The 20,882-nt window shown below is 30.2% G+C and overlaps 1 protein-coding gene across 1 annotated transcript in view; it reads right to left on the bottom strand.

Moving 5' to 3' along the window:
• Positions 1-5,476: 5,476 nt before the first annotated feature.
• Positions 5,477-20,882, bottom strand: part of LOC129216320 (golgin subfamily B member 1-like) — a 37,895-nt gene continuing 22,489 nt past the window's right edge. The window contains exons 9-14 of the mRNA XM_054850530.1: positions 14,775-15,478; positions 13,637-14,106; positions 10,330-10,405; positions 7,097-7,211; positions 5,959-6,052; positions 5,477-5,819 (exon numbers count right to left, since the gene is read on the bottom strand). Coding sequence (XP_054706505.1) covers positions 5,734-5,819; positions 5,959-6,052; positions 7,097-7,211; positions 10,330-10,405; positions 13,637-14,106; positions 14,775-15,478 — 1,545 coding nt within the window. The 3' untranslated portion in view covers positions 5,477-5,733. The remainder of the gene's footprint in view (positions 5,820-5,958; positions 6,053-7,096; positions 7,212-10,329; positions 10,406-13,636; positions 14,107-14,774; positions 15,479-20,882) is intronic.

Raw genomic sequence — 20,882 nt, 5'->3', positions numbered from 1 at the left:
AGGGATCAGAGAAAACAAAAGCTTTCCTCCCTCTCCCAAAATGTCTGGAGCTTTTATTCATCATTTACCTGCAATTTAAAGTAGAAAAAAATGTGCTTAATAGTCAGTACAGTCGAGTCCCGACTTACGCGAGGGATGCGTTCCAAAACCCCCCTCGCGCAATTCGAAATTTCGCGTTGTGGAACAAAATATGTTTAGAAATTTTTTATAAGCATGCCCAGTTATTTCAGACATGTGTTAACACCCCTCAAATTGTTTCAAACCATTTCGCAACTATATATTACCGTATAAAGAACTGACTTTTTACTGTATTTTAGAAAAAGAGTTACTATTTAGCATAAATTACTGTTATGATGCACAAAATCAGTAATCAATGAGAGACATGAATTAACAGTATGGCACTTACAGTAAGTATATAACTGCATTATAATAGCACTGAACAGTAGATATTGTAAACTTAATTATAATTTTTAAAATGATGAAGATGGTGGTTTATGCAGTGTGGGAACACCACTCTTCCTGACTTCTTTTAGCCACAATGAAAGAGCAGTTTCCATTTTCAAGATGTTTGTATTTTGTTCCTCAGACACTACTCCACCAGCTTCAGTATTAAAGCTAAGTTCTGAACTTTTACAGATTTCCTTTTTCTTGAATTTTAATGGAACGTATCGAAGATTCACTCATACCTAATTGTCGTGCTACCTTCGCAGCACTTCTTAATTGTTCAATCATATCGAGAATCTTGACCTTTTCTTTAGTGCTCAGAAACTTTCTCTTTTTCTTTCCACTTTCACCAACTTAAAATGAAAACGCGCATTTGGGGGAGCTATTCCATTTTATCAACGTTCATTATGTAGAATGAAGGAACACGTTAAGAAAAAAATCACGTTAAGAATCGGAGCGGTTATTTGTACAAACTAAAGCAAAGTGTTGTTTAGACTAATGCAGTGTGGGAACTTCCGCTTTCAGTGATGCTAAAAGGATGAAAGTCCATTCACAAAACCAAAATTTAGTGTCAACGAAGCCCATTCTAACACTCCGCTGCTCATTTTCAAAAAAAATCATATTGCAGGCGAGGAATTTAAGTCCGCAATAAAAAAATTCATTGCTCATGAAAAACTTGCATTATAGCCATTTCGCGTAAGTCGGATCGCGTTGTAGCGGGATCCAACTGTAGTGTATCAGGTTTCTTTTACAGGAAAACTATAATTAACTCTTATAGAAAATCTAAGAAAGAAACATGATATGCCACTAGCTTAAGCATTATCACATTTTTTATCTATTATCAAAAGTATATCTTTAATAATGGCCATTTTGAATATTGGTTGAAAAATTATGGAAAATTATTGGGATTTTTGTTGTTGAAAAGGGATCTGTATCTTTACATGAATGCTTTCCATTTGTTTCAAAACTTATTTTTTTAAAAAAATTCTAGAAGTTGGGATTCGACAATTAACAAAACCCATAACTCGAGGACAACCTTAAAAAAGTTTCACCCTCTGCTTCATTCTAAGCTTATATCTACTCTCACTCTTTTCATCACATTTCTGTGATTTATCAATTTATTTAAATAAAATAAATTTAATTTTCTTGAGTGCATGACTTACTTAAACGAATAGAGACCAAGCTGCCTATTTTATAATTAGACTTCAAGTATTCCTAAAAATAAAATTATTTTTAAGACTTGGTTTGTTTTATAATATTCTTCCTTTTTTTTCTTGAAGAGCAGTGGAACTTCAGTGATTTCCTGCATTTTTAATTATATTTCTTAATCATTAACTTATGGCCAGTATTATTAACCTGTGAGTTTAGTAAGCACTGTGTTAGAGTAAATGAATGGTTGGCTGGAACGTTGGATACGGTTTTCTTTCCAAAATTGATTTTTTAGTTTGGTTGAATAGTTAGTTTGGTTGATAAGTTAAAAAACCAATTTTGGATGAAAACTTTTATTACAATGGAAGTGACATTTTCTTGGCAGCTTTTTAAATTTAATTGTGCTCTCAGAAAAGACGCTCTCCTGTAAAATTAGTATTTTATGACATGCAAGGTTGTTCCAGCCGACGATTCAATTATAAATCATCTTGTTGACACTTGAAATCTTGAAATGAAAGAGACAAATTGAACTGCTAAATTTTATTTCAAATACTTTTATTCAATTATTTAAAAATATTGACAAAAAAATACATACTGTTCAATAAAATAGATTACTTATAAAATATTAAATTTCATGAACTAACATCATACTGGGAAAACAAAGCTAAATTTATTTATTTTTACAATTATACCAGATTTATTATTAACATGTTAGCTGCCATGTCAGTCACTGGTGACTGACACTGAACTTCCCATTCAGGCTATGTCAGTCAGTGGAGACTGACAGTATAAAATCTGATAAGGCTCAAAATTGAATTGTTTTCAAAAAAATTACCTCAGTTTAGTGTTGTATCATAACTTACTTAAATGATGCTTTTCAAGAAACCTAAACAGATTTTGTTGAATTTATTAAAACAAAATAACACTTGAACACAAATATGCCAGGTGGCAAGCCAGTTTCAGTGAAATCTTATCTCGTAGGCAAAACTATACAGACGTGGTAAGTGTTGAATTTATGTCCACGAGCATTTTGAAACAAACATTATCTTCTACTATTATAATAAATAATGGCCTACTGTATTTACATTTCCATAATGCGCTTGAATGTAATAAATGCACTCAGCAATGCTATATTATAGTATCAAAAAAAAAAAACACCAATAATGAGTGCTTGTGACCTCACTGGGTGTTTTTCATAAATGGCATGTAACAGCTAACCAGTTAATAAACATTGGATTTTATTAAAAACTTACTGCATTTAGGAAGGTTTTTAATAATGATTATTACTGTTTGTTTCAGTTAAAATTATTTATAATAGGGTTGGTTGAGGTAAGTGGGACCCCTTTTGAAAACAGTTTGTTTTTAAAACCTTATGGGACATTCTCCAGAAAGCGTAATTTTTGAATGCAAATATTTTTCAATGTCAAAACCTTATGTTTTCTTTTTTTCATTCTTTCGTGAAAGTGTTACCTACTAGAAGAGACCATAAACAATGGTCCAGTTAAGTTCGAATTATTTTACTCATAAATAAAAAAAATAATAAAATAATGTCTTGTTCGCGAAGGCAAAAAAAAAATTGTTCACCGAAATAAAAAAAAAGAAAAAAACTTTTAATGTTTAAAAATCAAGGCAAATTTAATATCAAATTAGTAAGTTTGTTAATTGTGCAAACAATGAGCTATTTTAATGATTAGTAGGAATCTAATATTAAGCTCTCTTAATTAAAGTACGGCTTAATTTTTAGTTATCCTTTTAGTTCAAATGTGAATTAAAAATAGTATTAAGTAAATTTGCAAATATACTGACAGTTTATAATTTTGGTAGAATGCCTGATATTGATGTATTTCCCCTCCATCATTTATTTTCACCTCAGAAATAATGACATTGATAAGATCTGTCGTGGAGGTGAGGAATTTTCCATTAATATAGGCCTAATTAATACATTTTTTTTTTCGTTGCTACAATCTGCACATGTTAAACATATGAAAACATGTTCACTTATTTTTTTATATTAATTTACATCCCTGAAATTCAAGATCACTGAGGGAGAGTTCACAACAACCACACTTAGTTTTTCAAACAAAATCTAGCTTCTTATTTTTCGACAAAAATCTCACAACTTCTTATGGCTAAATATTAACAAGGGGGCCCCCTTGTATCATGGAAAATAAAATGTGATGTTATTACTGCCACGTGTTAATGAGAAATGGCGGTTTTTTTTTAAGTAACGGAGGTGAGAATTTACTGTGTGACATGATAACTTATCCTACTAAAACAAATTAAAACACAACATTAAACAATTAAATATACTTAAATTAAATATACATGCCACAGAGGTGAGAATTCACATGTTGTGAACCAAACATATATTAAAATAAAAAATATCAAAAAATTGTTGGAAGGTTTAAATAGATATATTTTTGATGAAATTAAAAAGCATTGTTGAATGAATTATTCCTTAAAAGTTTTACAGTAAAAGGCATCGTGACAGAAAAGTTACACTTTTTAAAGAATGACCTTTATACAAAAGTTTTGAAAAAAAAAATAATAATTTATTGTCTTATTTTATCTTGGACATCATTAATAGAAAAAAATTCAACATTATTTTCTAAATTAATGTTCTTAAATATTCTTAACGACAGTTTTTTAAAAAATCATATGGGTGTCTTACTTACCCCATAATAAGGGGTAAGCGGGTCACCCCCTTTTATTTAAATTTAAATGAAGCATATCTAAAAAAGGGGTTAGGGGGTTTTACTTCATAAAGAATAAATTTTTAGCATGAAGTTTTTTTTTTTTTTTTTTTGTAAATGCATCCATTTATGTGATATTCACTGTCTTTTCAATCTGTATGATGAAAAATTTTAAAATATTTTTCAGATTTTTTTTTTTTTTTTTTTTTTTTTTTTTTTTTTTTTTTGACTGAGTTCTACTTATGACCTAGAAACAAAATTTCCACAAAACCCAATTTTTTCCAAAACCAGTCACTGTGATGAAATATGACATGATCATTTTTTAAAAAAGTATAAAAAGCAAATCCTTATTTCAGTTGGGGGGGGGTGACCAACTTACCCCAGTGACCTACTTTCCCCGCAACCAATTCTACAAACATGAAATTTTAATAAATAAATAAGTAAACTGCTTTTATTGATATCTATATAAAATATTTTGATTGTGAGCGAATTGCTACTATGTGTAAAACAATCTTGACAAGCTTTATTTGTTGAAAAAATAAAGTTTATAAAAAATACATTAATAAATAAAAATGATTGAATTGAAATTAATACAGTTAAGATCCGTTTAAACCAATTTTACCATATTTTTATAACCTATTTTGTTATAAATGAAATGTATTACCTAAAATTTCCTCATACAATTTTTAAAAATTACAAAAAAAATTTTAGAAAACAGACGAATTATTTGTGTTGATATTTTCCTCCATATCTTACCAAAATAATATTGGGGAAAATTCCAGATAAATTTACCTGTTAAACCTTTACCAAACCTAAAATGTTAGTATTAAGTAGTGCAAAAGCTGCTTAACAAAATATCGTACCTAAAACTCAATTGAGTTATAGATATAAAATAGTAAAAGGTCAGGCATCAAAAATGCACTATTTTGATTTGTAAAAATGACTTCTATTTAGGCAGGCATCAAGTACTCATTGTATTTTTTAATTTTTGCATCTATAATTTTTCTTTAAAGCTCATTTGAAAACATTTATAATAAATGCAAACTACTGAGTTAATATCTTAACAAATTAATTGAGCAAAATTAACACTTAAATAGTTGTTTGTTGATATGAACTACTGTTCTTACATTTAAATGCTTTAGAAACTTTTTTTTTGGGGGGGGGGGACAAAGGTCAAAAATTTAGCATTTTTGAATTTAAGACTATGATTATCATTTATTAGAACATTTAGTTTGTAATATTAAAACAGTCATCTTATAAATATGTAAATAATACTGAATAATGTTTGCTTTTAAACATAAATGAGTGTCTATAAACATTAATAAAATCTTATCTGAAGATCCATACATTCATAAGTTGATTTCATATCATTAAATCAATTATTAATAAATATTTCTTAAACAACTCGGCAACAAATTGCAATCAAATAAATAAAACAAACAAAAGGTTATAACATTTTGTGACTGCGTATTTTTTGTTGTAAAGCATTCAATCTTGTCATCCATCTGTTGTAGTCAGTTTCAGGATCAAGCTCTGTTAAAAAGAAAATTGAAATATTAAAATAAAAGCAAAATACTTTTGTGTTTAAATTTTTTTTTTTTTTAATGTATTCATGGATTATTTTTTTTAATTTATTTATTTAACTTTAATTCTATACTTCATTCAAACTTACCAAAATTCAAGAATGAACTCTGGAATGGTTTTATCTGATGGGAATTAGACAAGTGTATATTATTGAGAAATTTATCAGACTGCTTTCCTTGTTCCTAAAAATATGGTCAAAATACAATTTTAATTCTATATCGCTAAAATTGAGAATCAAGATTTATTGCACAAAAATAAAGATTATTAATGCAAGATTTTTTTTTCAATTAAATTCATTTTATTTCAATCAGGGAAATATTTTTTACAAAAATGCATTTCACAGATAAAATAAAAGAAATGACAAATAGAAGTATATTTCACCTTGTCTGTTTGAAAATCCCTGATTGAGCAGGTGGGAGTAAAGGCTATAACAGTAGCCTGACTAGCTCCTACCACTCAGAAAAGAACTTAATGTAGGGCCAGTTAATAAAATAAGTAATAACAAAAATAAATGCATAATCATATAAAGAACACATAAACACATTACAAGTAATGCAGAAAAAGTATGTCAACATTTATAACAAAATCAAGGTATACTATTACAAATATGCTACAGTAGAGTTGAGTATAAAATTGTTTTAGCCTTTTCTTAAACAAATTTCTACTATTCAGTAAGTTACCGCCCTAAGCCAGGGCTAAGGCAGAAATACGTGAAATACACCGCCAGCTCATGGTCAATGCTAATTCTATATCAGCTACCAGTTTGTTTGGCACTCTTGGCTTCCTTAAGAGGTTTTCCATCTCCAGCTCGGTCACTTTCCTATGCTGGGCTGTTGAGTGCTAATAAGCATGAAACTGCACAAATTTCTACTATTTATGGTTTTTAAACATTTGGGTAAAGGATAGTCTGTATAGAATAAAAAAGTACATTAATTTTTATTCTGGTTATGATTTATTGTAGAAGTTTTTCATTAAAAATTATTTGAAGAGTAAGTGTAAATGAATTTCATGAATAAATAATAAAATAACAGGTGAAATCCTTAATAAATTCAAAAACTTTTTGGACTACATCTGTTTAGATAATTAAAGTACTATAAAATAAACAATCTATTAAAACAAAATATACATTAAGAAAAGCTTTAATAAATTGCTTAATCATAGAGGAGGCATCATATCATTATAAGAATATGAGCTAAAATATATAAATTCAATTGCAGAGAACATACTGAGGGTAAAATTGCAAAAGATGAATTGATAAGTTTTTGCTGTTGCTTCCATGTTCTAGCTTGCTCTCTTAAAACAATGCTTCGAGCTCTAACCATTGGATCCTCCATAAAATCACTGAAAACCAATAAGTTAATTAGATTAAGAATTTTGCATGAAAAAGCAGTAAGCTAAAGAAGAAAAAAAAAGAAGAGTTTGTTTAGTAAAAAAAAGAACAATGTGATATGCATGCAACTTAATGTATCTTATTACATATTTTAACTGTTCCAAAATACATATTGCTACTATCAAGATAAATTCTATGATCACTAAAATGAACTAAAACTGAATATGAAATAAAAAGCATTATGCTGAGAAATTTTAGAAAAATGCACAGCTCCAGTGCGGTTACTAATCTTACCAGTTTTAAGTACCTTCACATAAACAAAAACCTATTCAATCTAAAATCCTCTACTCTTACATTTTAGTTAAATTAAATTTTGCTATTGTTACGTCAGGACATTAAGTATGTTGCAAATATGAAAATTAAAAAAAAAAAATAGGTTGTAACGTTCTGTAGGTATTGAAAATAATTTTGATTTCTTGCTTATATAATACATTCAATTGTAATTTTGCACATTTGCAACACAATCTCATAATTAAAATCCGAATGATCAATAAAAAAAAAGATTGAAATTTTAAGCAGTGGTGCAGCTAGGGGGGGGTGGGGGATATCCCATAGAGTCATTGGTTTTAACATAAATGCAAATTATAATACAGTTGTTTATGCATATTAAAGGGCTGTTTTGAAAAAACGCCTTTAGAAGGTGTTTTTGATCAAAAAATCCCATTCAGAAGGTATTTTTGATCAAAAAAATTTCTTCAGAAGGTATTTTCAATCAAAAAAAAAAAAAAAACCCCAGAAGGTATTTTTCATCAAAAAACTCCTCCAGAAGGTATTTCTGCCTGCGCTAGTGACTTCAAGCATGGATATTGTATACGAATTTAAATTCATTGTTGAATAATGAATTAAAGATACATGATTTAATCAACCTAGAGAAATCTCGCAAAGATTATGAAGGAATTATTTTACTTGTTTCATTCATTTTAATTTTTAATGAACACAAAATGTAACTTATCAGAGGTGTAGCATACAAATTAAGGCACTTGAATAAGACTTTGTAAAAGAGACTAACTACTATAGAAAAGTTGATCAATTCCAAATTGAGTCAGTGAAATGTCAATATATCCAAGACTTATTTGGAGACAAGTTAAAGAATGTTGAACAATATCTAAGAAAAAAAATGTAGATCCGTTTCAAAAAAAGTGCAAAATAAAACATATTGCTCAAACTGAGTTGCTAGTACGTTGCTAGAGAAATATGAATAAAATTACACCGAGAGATGGGAAAAAGCAAAAGATTTACTTCAAATATACAAAGGTTAAAATATGAGTTATGAGAATATATAGTTGACTAGAGGACCCGACAGATGTTCTTCTGCTCAAAGTTTTGTAAATTGAAAAGTTGAAAATTTTCAATGAACTATCAAGTGTTTGAACCGTTTTGTTGAAAAAAATAAGTAAAAAGAAAATGTTTTAAGCTCTGCTTGGCGTCAGAATGCCATTTATAGCAACTTGATTTGTCTAATGCCCACTGAGCAGTTATTTTATTAACTATTTTTCTCCAGTACTTGATGGCTTGTTCCTTCAGCTATATGCAAAGGATAAAAAGCGTCCTAAGATATTATGTGTAAAAAACTAACTATCTACCTAGAACAAATGGAAAATCCCACTGCAATATCCCCCATTTGAAAAAGAAAAAAACAATCGAAAGGATAACGTTTAAAAAAATGATAAAGGTAAAAACAGTTCTCTGAATAATCAAAAAAAAAAAACAAAAACTCATCACTCCCTCCCGATGTAAAACAAACACATTCTTCAACTAAAATGACTAAACACTCTTTAAAAACAAAAAACAATTCTTTGCAATTTGAAATATTTAGCCAAATAAACAAAAAATAAAATAAAGTACCTTAACAGTAGCTTTAAAATGTAAACAAATGATCACATAACTCTATTGTTTATAGCCAAAGTCGTCAAGCCACCACGTTATTGTAATCCAGTTAATCAGTGAGCGAAGCCAACTCCGACCGATTAGTGGTCCGATCTTTCGAACGAAAACTTTTTAAACTTCATATATTGCCTAATTTGTTCTTTCCACCAAAGATAAAGATCTTCCACTGCACTGATCTTTTGTGTACAGTACTATCCTGTTGTAATTTATTTGGACGAAAATAAAATTTGTTTCGTCTTTCAATTCCATAATCTTTTTCTTTAATAATGTACTGATTAGTTAGATAATCCTTAAAGTATTCTTAACATTGGTGCCGAAATTCAGATGGATTTCAGCCGAGAAAAAAATGTTGCTAGGTACGGTACTTTCTGATCATTTGGTTAGGAAAAATTAAAGCACCGATCCGGTCACTTGGTTCAACTACGACAACAGAACACACGTTTTGCGTGCACCTTCCAGTACTTTACTTAAAAATATATCATGGGACCTAAAATTGTTGCTTTCAAGAAATGAAAAAAAAAGAGGCTTCACTCTCTCGCTCTCTACATTTTACGTATTCTCAATTGACATATCACAGTAGGACATTTCATTACAAAAAGCAGAGGTGGCTTTCCTATTGTCCTTTGGCAACGGGTTAAATATTTATTTCAGTTCTCGCTCAACAATAGGTTAAAATAAATATTAATCATTTTAGAGATATAGACATCCAATGTTTAAATTCATTAATTCATTAACAAAAACTTTTCCGATTTAATCCACCTCGTTTCTATATAAACCATGCTTGCCACAACTTAATTACACACAAAAAATTCGATCAAAATCGGTCCAGTCGTTTAAACCTTATGGTGACAAGCGTCCGCACAGAAAATTTTTATATACAGTAAAACAACTTTAATGCAGACATTAACAGGACAAATTTTTTTGTCTGCAATAGAGAGGTGTCCACAAGACAAGAGTTAATAATTATTTGCCTTGGAATCTGGGAATTAAAAATTGTCAGCATTTGAGCGGTGTCCATTAGGAGAGGTTTTACTGTATTAAGATTACAGATATATATTAAATACATAGTTAATTTAAAAGATGGAAATGCTAGCAATTTCAATAGATTTGATACTGAAAAGAATAAGTAAATAATCATTTTTCAGAAATGACTGTTACTCATTACAAAAGAAGATTAATTACTGTGATAAATGTGGCTGTGGAGACTGATATGGTGAACTAAATTCTTTCCCAGCTAAATCTGCTAGTTGTTGACTTCCTACAAAATGAATTAAAACAGTTAGAAACTAAATTTTCAAAAATAGTGTAAATATTTTTAAAATAGGCATTTCTTCACTTAACAAAGCATCAATGCTTATTTTGGATTTAAAGTATAAATAAAATAGCAATAAATGGAAAAACTGTAACTGATTCACAATTTAGTTACAGTGAGCTGACAAAAATTCAAATTTGTTTGTATTAAGACATTATTTGTATTAATTGTAAATAAGTAGATTGAAAAAACTGAAGAAATACATACAGTGAAGCACCGTTTATAGTTTTCTCTTTTATATGTTTTTATCAATCATACATTTTTTTAATTGGTCCCTGCAGAGTCTAATGCACATTAATCTATGTACCTATTATACATTTTTCATTTGTATGCTTTTTTCATACAGTCCCTTCAAAAACGTAAAAACGGTGATTCACTGTATCAATATTTTAAAAAGTTTTTCTACTATTTTATTATAGCTAAAACACACCTTAAATGAAAATGATCAAATTATTTTTTTGATACACTATGACTAAACTGAAAAACCCCAATGCAAATAAAGCACAAATTCTAAAGAAAATACATTTCCAGAAAATACAACATTTTCTGGAGAATTTTGCTTTATTTAAGTTCATTTTTCAATTTAATCATCATACACACCTTGTAAAATTTAGGGATGTGCCGGTTCATTGGCAGAAATCCGTAATCGGCCATATTTTGCGGATTATTCTGAGGGGAAAATATTTTTCAAATACTTTTCATTATTTTTTAAATCTTTAAGTATTCTTTGAACAGAAAACAAGGTGAATAAATTTATTCACAATAAGTGAATTTAATTTTTTGCAACATAAATATAACACGTAGCATAAACATGTACTGCCTAAAGTAAAGACAAACAATACAAAACTTGTGTAAAACAGAAAAACATTGAAATTAATCTTCACAGTTGGTGTTCATGTAACACTTTTATGAAAAATTAATTCCCAGGACAAATTAAAGGACTCGGATCAAGAATGTTATATGCAGCATGATGTGAAATTTTCAGTAGGCCAATTTCCAACTCTTATAAAAAATATTTGTACAATATTTCAAAGTTATACATTCTATATTCTGCAATACTAAAACCGGACATGTTTTTCTCCAAATAACATAATCCATTGGGATGTTTATATCAATTTTAGTTATGAGAAACAAAAATTTTGATCAAAAAGTCGCTCCTTGTGGCTTGTCACATATCTGCCCCCGAGTCCTTCAATTGTAATGCAAAAACATGAGTATTTCAGGATCGTCGGAACATTGGTTCATAAATACAGTTGGCTTTCTGTTTAACGACTTCCAGGGGACCACAAAAAATTGTCCTTAAGTAGAAATCATCCTTAAATAGAATGCTTTTAAAACTAAAGTGGACCATCTGAGGCCGTGAAAAGCCGTCGTTAAATAGAGAAAGTCGTTAAACAGAGCGTTGTTAAACAGAGAGCCAACTGTAGTTCCTCTTACAATAAATAATCCTTCACTTTATTTCAGTATTTAACTTATCATTTGATTTTCAAAAAGTTTATGTACATTCTTTAAGGTTTTTTTTTTTTGAACAAAAAGTGATGGTTGAAGTAACGTTAATTTTGTTTGTTAATTTTTTCTATTTTGAATAAATATGCGTATTTCCAGTGTTGCAACATGCATATGTCAATACATTTCTCTAAGCCCTACCTTTAGCTTGATGCTTTAAGATTACCTTATAATTTTTATAAAAATTAAAAGTCTTGGATTAAGTGGTTACTGAAAACAAAAAAAAACGTAACAACTAAGTTAAAAGCATCTGTTGAATACAGGTAACTAACTAAATATTTGAATTTTCATGTCTAGTTAACAAAATGTAACTTTATTAACAATAATATGAAAATTTGCTCACAGAAACTGAATGAAATTCTGAAATATTATTTAGGAAAAAAAGCTATGCATAAATTGTAGTATTGAAAATTATTAAGATCATTAATCAGCCGATTAATCGGTAATCAGTATTTGGCCAGTTTGCTAATTGGTGCATCCCTATTACATTGAGAAAAATTTAACTTCTTGAAATTTAAAACTTTTGGAAAAAATCCTTTATATTTATCTGTTTTCAGGCCTATTAAATGTCACCATTTACATGTCTCCGCATAAAATATGTAGTGAAATTTGTACATCGACATTTTCTGGTTGCATTTCAAAAATTATACTGAAGTGGTATTCCAATCCATACTGAAATATATAGTTTTATCTCTAGACAAATTGAAATGCCTACAGATAAACAGGTGTATTGGGCTTTATTTTCTGTACAAAAAAATAAATACACCTTTCAATATCTATTGGTCTTGCGACAACCACATCAAATGCTGAATAATTTACAAACAATAAGTTTTGCTATTCAATCATGAAAATTTTTAGTGACTATCTCAGAAATTATATTTGTCTTAACTTAAGCTTGCATTATGCGTCAAACTTTTAACGCAATTAAATAGCAAACCAAATTTTACTGAAAAAATGTTTAATCAAGATTTTATATTAGTTGTGGTTGTTTTTAAAGAATTTTAACTGTGTTTCTTCAATAATATATTGGCAACTAAAGCAAACTTTTTATTTCTCAACAAAAAAACTAAAATATATTTAGAATCCGCAATTTTCTCGATTTTTAGTACGAAAACATCATTAAATAGTGTTAAATGTTTTTTTTTTCTAGTTGAAAAGATTGTTTGGTGAATTCAGCAACTTACCAAAAAAAGTGCATAATAATTTTCATTGATTTTTATCAAGCGCCCTTGCAAAATATTTTTCATGTGTTTACACAGAGAAATAAAAAATGGTTGAGTACCCTATCGTGTAAAATATGTTGACCCAATCTATGTTCAGAACAAATTTTTACGTATGTCACGAGATTCAGTTTTACTGTTTTTGACGATTTCTCATTTCATAACAAGGGAAAGGAACTGGCAGCAATTTAGTTATAAAGTTGTTTTTGATACATTGCTCTTCATAAAGTTTTCAGTGCATAGAATAATACATTTTTGAAAATCTTATCAGGCAACAGCTTATATTTAATGAATTAAATATTTAAATTATTTATTTAAATACAAATAGAGTTTTTACTTGAAATAATATATTCATTTATAAAGAGGAAAAAAAGGTCTTATCCTTTAAAAAGGTGGTGGTGGGGAGGAGGGGAGAGGGGGAGCAAGGGATTAATAGGAAATTAAACATTACCTGCAATATTTTGTGAAGAATGTTTGACCAGCTTAGCAGCTTCATTTTCACACCTGTGTTTAAGCTCAGTAATTCGATTCTTTTCTTGGAGTTGTCTAAATTGAATGTAAAAGTTTTCAAATGGACTAGAATGACTGGAAATAGGACGGTCAACACCATACATCATTTGATTTGAGGTGATTGAAGGTACAAAACTTTGATTTAAAATATCACTCAAATGATAAAATGACTTCTTAACATCTTGAAATACATCACAAGATGAAAAATTACCAGTTTCACATTTGCACTTAATATGACTAGAAAATGAAGTGTTTTGATTGGTGGCATTAAAGTGAGCAGCATTTGTTGGCAGATTTGCATCATGTGTAATGGAAAATGCTTTCACTTCTGTAGGCGATGAGTCTGCTTGAGTAACATAATTTGCATCTGAAGGCTTGATTCTAGCAGAAACAAAATTTTCTTGTAGATTTCTACAGAAAACAAGAAATAAATAGATAAAAATATCTATTACAAATAAAAACTTTACTAAGTAATTAAAGTATTTTATTAACCAACAAAGGGAGAAAATATCTAAATCTTAAAACGTACAGCACAGTTTTCAAATAAGTTCCATTTTTTATAAACCTTCATCAAATTTATCAAAAGAAAAAAAGCTTTATAAATTAGTTATACATAATCATAAGTTTTTAGATGCATATAAGCTATTATATTTAGATTGGCAATACATGTTAAAACTAAGGCTATAGGGGGGTTGACCCAAAAACCCTCCTTGCTGCACCCTTGGACCTAATAGTTTCAATCCTATCTTAACCTCTGGGTTCCTAATAATCCATAAGGGGTTTTCTGCTTGGTCTGTTTAAACAAAAATATAAGTACACAAGTAGTCAGTCATTTAGATAGCAAAAAAGGACCACATTTCCAAAATGCAAGAAGTGAGAGATTCACATTCAAAGAAATTTACTTTTACAATAATATTGTTGTGTAGTTGTAGTGAAAAAAAAAATAAAACCTTTGCAATAATCAGAAACAGTAAATTTATGAGAAAAATGCAACTAAAAGTTTATTTAAAAAGAAAAAGAATCAAATATGGAACAGTTTGTCTATTGATACAAGATATTGATATAAAAATATAACTTACTTGATCTGTTCTTCAATAGTTTTCATCCTTGTATCCATCCTAGCTCCAAAATCATTTAATATGTTTTCAAACCCTTTATTGACAAAAGTGTCAGAATAACTTAAATTAACAGCACCTAAAGCATTTTCTTGTGGATTTATAGATTTGGAAGGCACTAGTTCTACTTGACAAGTTTTGTTGAGCATAGTTTGCATTAATTCTATCGTCTGACATGCCACATCATCAGCTGCCTTTTGAACTTGACAAGAAGAATCCCTTACATCCACAAATGTTTGACTAGATAATGTATTAAAACTGACTGAAATGGTATTTGTTCCTTTATCACAGTGATCAATACTAGCCTCTTCACCTTTCTCTGACATTTCTGCATTCTTTAGATCTAATAACTTATTTTTCTCATTATTAATATTATCTTTTAGTACACTTAGTTCTGATATCAAAGCAGATTTTTCTGTTCTCAAAAGATCTAAATCCGTTTCTGTTTTATCAATGTCATCTTGAATTTCACTGTAGCTGTTTTGGGCATTGGCAATCTGATCCTGAACATTCTTCAAACTATCTTTTTCACTACTTATATTATTTCGCACACTCTCCAACTCTTTGAGCAATGCCTGATGCTCATTCTCTTTATCTTTAATAAGGTCTTTCAATCTATCCAACTCGGCTTGTGCATCAACATTTTCAGCAGCATCCATGATCTCCACCTATAGTGTAAATGTTTTAGAAGTTATTCACCTTTAGGATTGAAGACTGAAAGTATTTGTTCATAAATTTTGTTTGAATGATTTAGATGTTATAAATGGATGGTCTTATGCCCGAGTGAACCATCATCAATAATGTTTATTTTTCAATGAGAAGATTCAAAGTTAGATTAATGTAGCAAAATATGCATAAAACATATTTGTATTTTATAAACTAGGAAAGCAGTACTACCAAGTAATACTTCACATGTTTATATTCAACTAGCAAGCATACCTAGCATTTCCTGGGTCAGTAATAATATTAAGAAACAATTTATATCTTCCTTTATTTATTTTTAGTTGTGCTCCACTGTTTTACCCACGTTAATAAGACAACAATGTACTAAAAAACTATTTTAAGTACATCATAAGCATGATAAAGATGATATATATATATATATATATATATATATATATATATATATATATATATATATATATATATATATATATATATATATATATATTAAAAAATTAGACATCCTTATCACATTGATGTTTTCCATTAAATATGAAAATTTTTAAAAAAAATCAATGAAAAATAATTGAAAACCCTTGATTTATAAATTAATTTTTAAATGAGTCGGGTAATAAATGCTGAAAATCTTCCTGTCCACAGCCAGGTTTGAACCCGAGACCCTAAGGTTGCTGATCGAGCGCTTTGCCAACAGAGCCATTTGGGCAACAAACGTTTGAGCTATTGATGCAACAAAAAATGCATCATGATTATTATTGATTTAATTTCAATTTATTGCAGATCCACTTCTATTAGTCATAGCGTGATGTTATATAGCTTATAGCCTCCCTCAATAAATGGACTCTTCAACACAAAAAGAATTTTTGAATTCGAACCAGTAGTTCCTTAGGTAAGCACATTCAAACAAAAAAACTCTTCAGCTTTATATTGTTAGTATAGATTAATTTTAAGACAGAAAGCAACATTTGCAGTATATTCACATGTTAAAGTCAGAACTTAAAAAAATCACAAAGTTCACTCTGGCATAAGGTCATTCAAATATTGAAACATGGTCACATACTGAATAATCAAGTATGTAATTATTTATTGATATATTACACACATGTAATGAGACAAACACATTTTAACAAAAAAGAAAGCATACAGGAAGAATAACTGATTACAAATGAAAAGTTTTCTAAAGTTAGTTAAAGATGAAAAGTTTTGATTTTCAATATTTGATGCTAAAATGTGCACTTAAACAGGGTTAATTGTTTTACTTTTAATTTTATACAAAAAAAGAAAGTGGGAGTTAGCTTTTGTTTATGATCAAACTTCTTTTCATTTTCCTTATCTTGACTTTTCCTTCCTTTAGTATATTGTACAAATCATCTTATTCATCTACGATTATACACTCATTAATGTTAATACTGGGAAAATTTGAATTTATCTGCATATTTAAATAAAATAAAAAAATAAATAAATAAAATAAAATAAATAAATAAAAATAAAAAAAGTCTATTTCGGTGAATATAATGTCAGAGCATTACTGCATCATTAAATTTTATAATACATAGATGTTTTTTAGCCTACTTTCCCAGTAAAAGTCAGAAAAAGAAGAAAAAAGCATGAAAGAAGGCTAATGCATCTTAAAAATATCGCGAAAAACAAAAAAAAGTCAAAAATAAATAAAATAATTAAATAACGAAAAATTATAAATTGGAAAGTAGGGTATTGAGATGGGGAAAAATGTCTGTTGGTCTGTCTGTCGGTCTGTCCCCCCCCCCTAATAACTTTTGAATGAATAGTCCAATTCGAAAAAACTTTTTTTTGTTCCAAAGATCTCGGCGAGGACACCTCATTCCTATATTTCACTTTTTGATTTGAACTATTTTTTGTTCAATTTTGAACAGTTCAAAAAAACTTAACATTAGTGCCTATGGGGAAATTCAAGGCAATTCCGAACTGTGAGGCGAATTTGCTTCAAACAAACTTTGTAGGAAAAAGCTTTTGATGAAAAACTTGTATATAAAATATCTTTTTGATTTGAACAATTTTCCGTTCAATTTTGAACAGTTCAAATCCCTTAACAATAGCGCCTACGGGGAAACTGAAAGTTAATGTAGATTCCGTACTTGGAGGTGGATTTATTTCAAACAAATTTTGTGGGAAATAACTCTTGACCCCAAACTTCAGACTTTGACTCCGAGAATTTAGGGGCACTTGACTCCGACTCCTGTACCCGACAATTAATCGGACTCCGACTTCACGACTTCGACTCCGACTTCGTAGTTTTGGCAAAAATTTATACATGGAAGACAAGTGACTGACTCTGATTCTTAAATATTCGACTCCGACTCTTTTATCTCAAAATGAGATTGACTCCGACTCTGCAGCTATGGTTTTAACTGTGAAATAATTATTGTTGATATGACTTGTTTTTATTTTTATGCTAAAGTTTCAATTTAGGTACTCAGTTTTTGGCGAATAAACTCGAAGTCATTTATGTTTCTACATAAAGATATACAAATACAAATGTGACGAACAGCAACAGGCTCTGGGCCCAGCTAGGCTGGTCCTAGTCAATTAATTAGACCCCAATGAAGATCAATGGCCCTCTTAAAGCTATCCACCCCCTTGCTCATTACCGTCTCTTCCGGTAAGCTATTCCAAGTGCCCACGACCCTGCTAAAGTAGTAGTTTTTCCTGATTTCCAAGTTAGCCTGAGATTTAAATAGCTTAAAACAATGACCCCTTGTCCTGCTTTCCCCACAAAAATTTAATCCATTTACATCTTTCATTTTGATAAATTTAAATAACTGAATCATGTCCCCTCTGACTCTCCTTTGCTCCAGGCTATACATGTTAAGCCTATTAAGTCTGGTATCATAATCTAAATCTGAGAGTCCCCTTACTAATTTAGTTACCCTTCTTTGAACCCTTTCCAATACAAAAAATATCTTTCTTCAGATAAGGCAACCAAAACTGAACAGCATACTCCAAATGAGGTCATACTAAACTCCTATATAAAGGCAGAAGAACCTTCTTAGATTTGTTTGAAATAGATCTATTGATAAACCCAAGCATTCTGTTGGCTTTGTTACTAGCAATACTGCACTGTTGACTAAACTTGAAGTCCTGATTTATTAAGATACCCAGATCCATAACATTTTCTGCCTGATTTATGACTGAACCCTGTAAATGATATCTCATACGCTTATTTCCATGACCTAAGTGTAGCATTTGACATTTCCCTACATTAACTGCCATACCCCATTTATCTGCCCACTTCGTAATATGATTTACTTGTTCTTCATTTTCGACAATCCCCATAACTTTTACATCATCAGCAAAACAATTCATGCTTCCAGAAATATTTTCATTGATGTCATTCATAAATATAATAAACAAAAGAGGCCCTAAAACTGATCCCTGAGGAACCCCACTTAAAACATCACTCCAATTAGAATGATTTCCTCTCACAACTACTCTTTGCTTCCTACCAGTGAGCCAATTTCTAACCCAAAGTAAAGTTTTTCCTCCTATTCCTATGTCAGCTAACTTGCTGAGAAGAGCAACATGCGGTACCTTGTCAAAAGCTTTTTGAAAATCAATATAAACAACATCCACACATTTTTTGTTATCTAAAGCTGAGGTAACCTTGTCGTAGAAATGCAATAAATTAGTAGTACAGGATTTACCTTTCCTGAAACCATACTGCAAACTAGTCAACAGACTATTAGTCTCTAAGAACTTCATGATCTTAATTTTGATCAAAGTTTCGAAAATCTTACAAATCACCGAAGTCAAACTTACAGGTCTATAATTCCCAGCAATACCTTTAAACCCCTTCTTGAAGAGTGGCGTTATGTTAGCCAGCTTCCAGTCCTCTGGCACCGTCCCCGAGTTATAAGAAGCATTGAAAATAATCAAAATAACATCCACTAATTCATCTGCACATTCAACTAAAATTTTTGGATAAATATTATCTGGTCCCGGAGCTTTAGTTGCTTTAATCTTTTTCAAATGAAATAAGACCTCCTCCCTGGAAAATACAAAATCCTCAAGCTGTATAATAGCTTGTGTCTTGTTAGTGTCAACTGTTGAGATACAGTTATCGTTAAACACACTGGAAAAAAAGTTATTTAGAACATTTGCAATATCCCTATCGTTTTGGATTAAATTTCCATACTCATCAACCAAAGGCCCAATTTGACTGTTTCGAGTTTTCCCAGAATTAGCGTAAGCAAAAAACCTCTTAGGGTTCCCATCAATGTCATCTGCCAGCCTTTGCTCCAATTCCCTTTTCTGAATCCGTACCAAATACTTAAAATTTCGCCTTGCCTTACCATACTGGAGCCTCTCCGCACTCTGACCAGTTTCTTTAAACTTACAAAAAGTGGCTTGCTTATAATTAAGAGCTTCTTTAGTCTCCCTGGAGAACCACATGGGCCAAATTTTGGTACTAACACCTTTTCTCCTAAATGGAACATAGTCCCCAACAGTTTTAGCAAGTTTATCCTTAAATTCCGTCCACTGCTGATCTACGTCGTTATTTTCCAACCCTGACGAAAAAACCTCTTTCAAGCTCTGCCTAAGTGCAACAAAATCGGTGTTTCTGAAATTGGGCACAAACCTAAAATTATCATCTTTGCACACTTCAAATTTAACCCGGAACCTAATGCTGTTATGATCACTATCTCCAATATGCTCCCCTACACTCAACCCTTGAACAAAACTACCTATGTCACAAAAAACTAGGTCCAAAATGGCCTCCTCTCGAGTTCCCTGAGTTACAACTTGATCTAAGAAACAGTCACCAATTACTTTTAAAAATTCCTCTTCTTTGCCATTACCAGGATAAAAATTATTCCAATCAATACCCGGAAAATTGAAATCCCCCATTATGATAACGGATCCTTTACTGGACATGTCACTTATAATACGGTACATCTGTTCATCTTGTCCCTGGTTTGAATTAGGTGGCCTATAAATGTTTCCAAAGCGTAGCTTTTTGCCCTTACTGCTCATCAACTCCAGCCAAACCATATCAATATCAGTAGGCTTATCATTTATGACCAATTCATTGCAGATAAAATTGTCTCTAACATAAAATAAAACCCCACCACATCTTTTACCTACTCTATCCTGTCTGAACAAATTATACCCAGCAATATGTAATAACTCTGCGTCAGATTCGGTAGCCCATGTCTCTGTAATTCCAATAACATCCAACTTCTCATCCATAACTATGCTTTTCAATTCATCCATCTTGTTCCTAATACTGCGAGCATTGGTATAGAAAACTTTAAACATGCCTAAGTTGCTTTTATTTAACACCCTGAAATTTCCTAAATTACAATTGTTAACATTACTACTCTTGTTCGTCACTTTATTTCCATTCCTAGCAAT

Source organism: Uloborus diversus, chromosome 2, assembly GCF_026930045.1.
Source record: "Uloborus diversus isolate 005 chromosome 2, Udiv.v.3.1, whole genome shotgun sequence".
NCBI lineage: Eukaryota > Metazoa > Arthropoda > Arachnida > Araneae > Uloboridae > Uloborus > Uloborus diversus.
The sequence above is the reverse complement of the archived record's forward strand: the minus strand, read 5'-3'. Positions and strand labels throughout refer to the sequence as shown.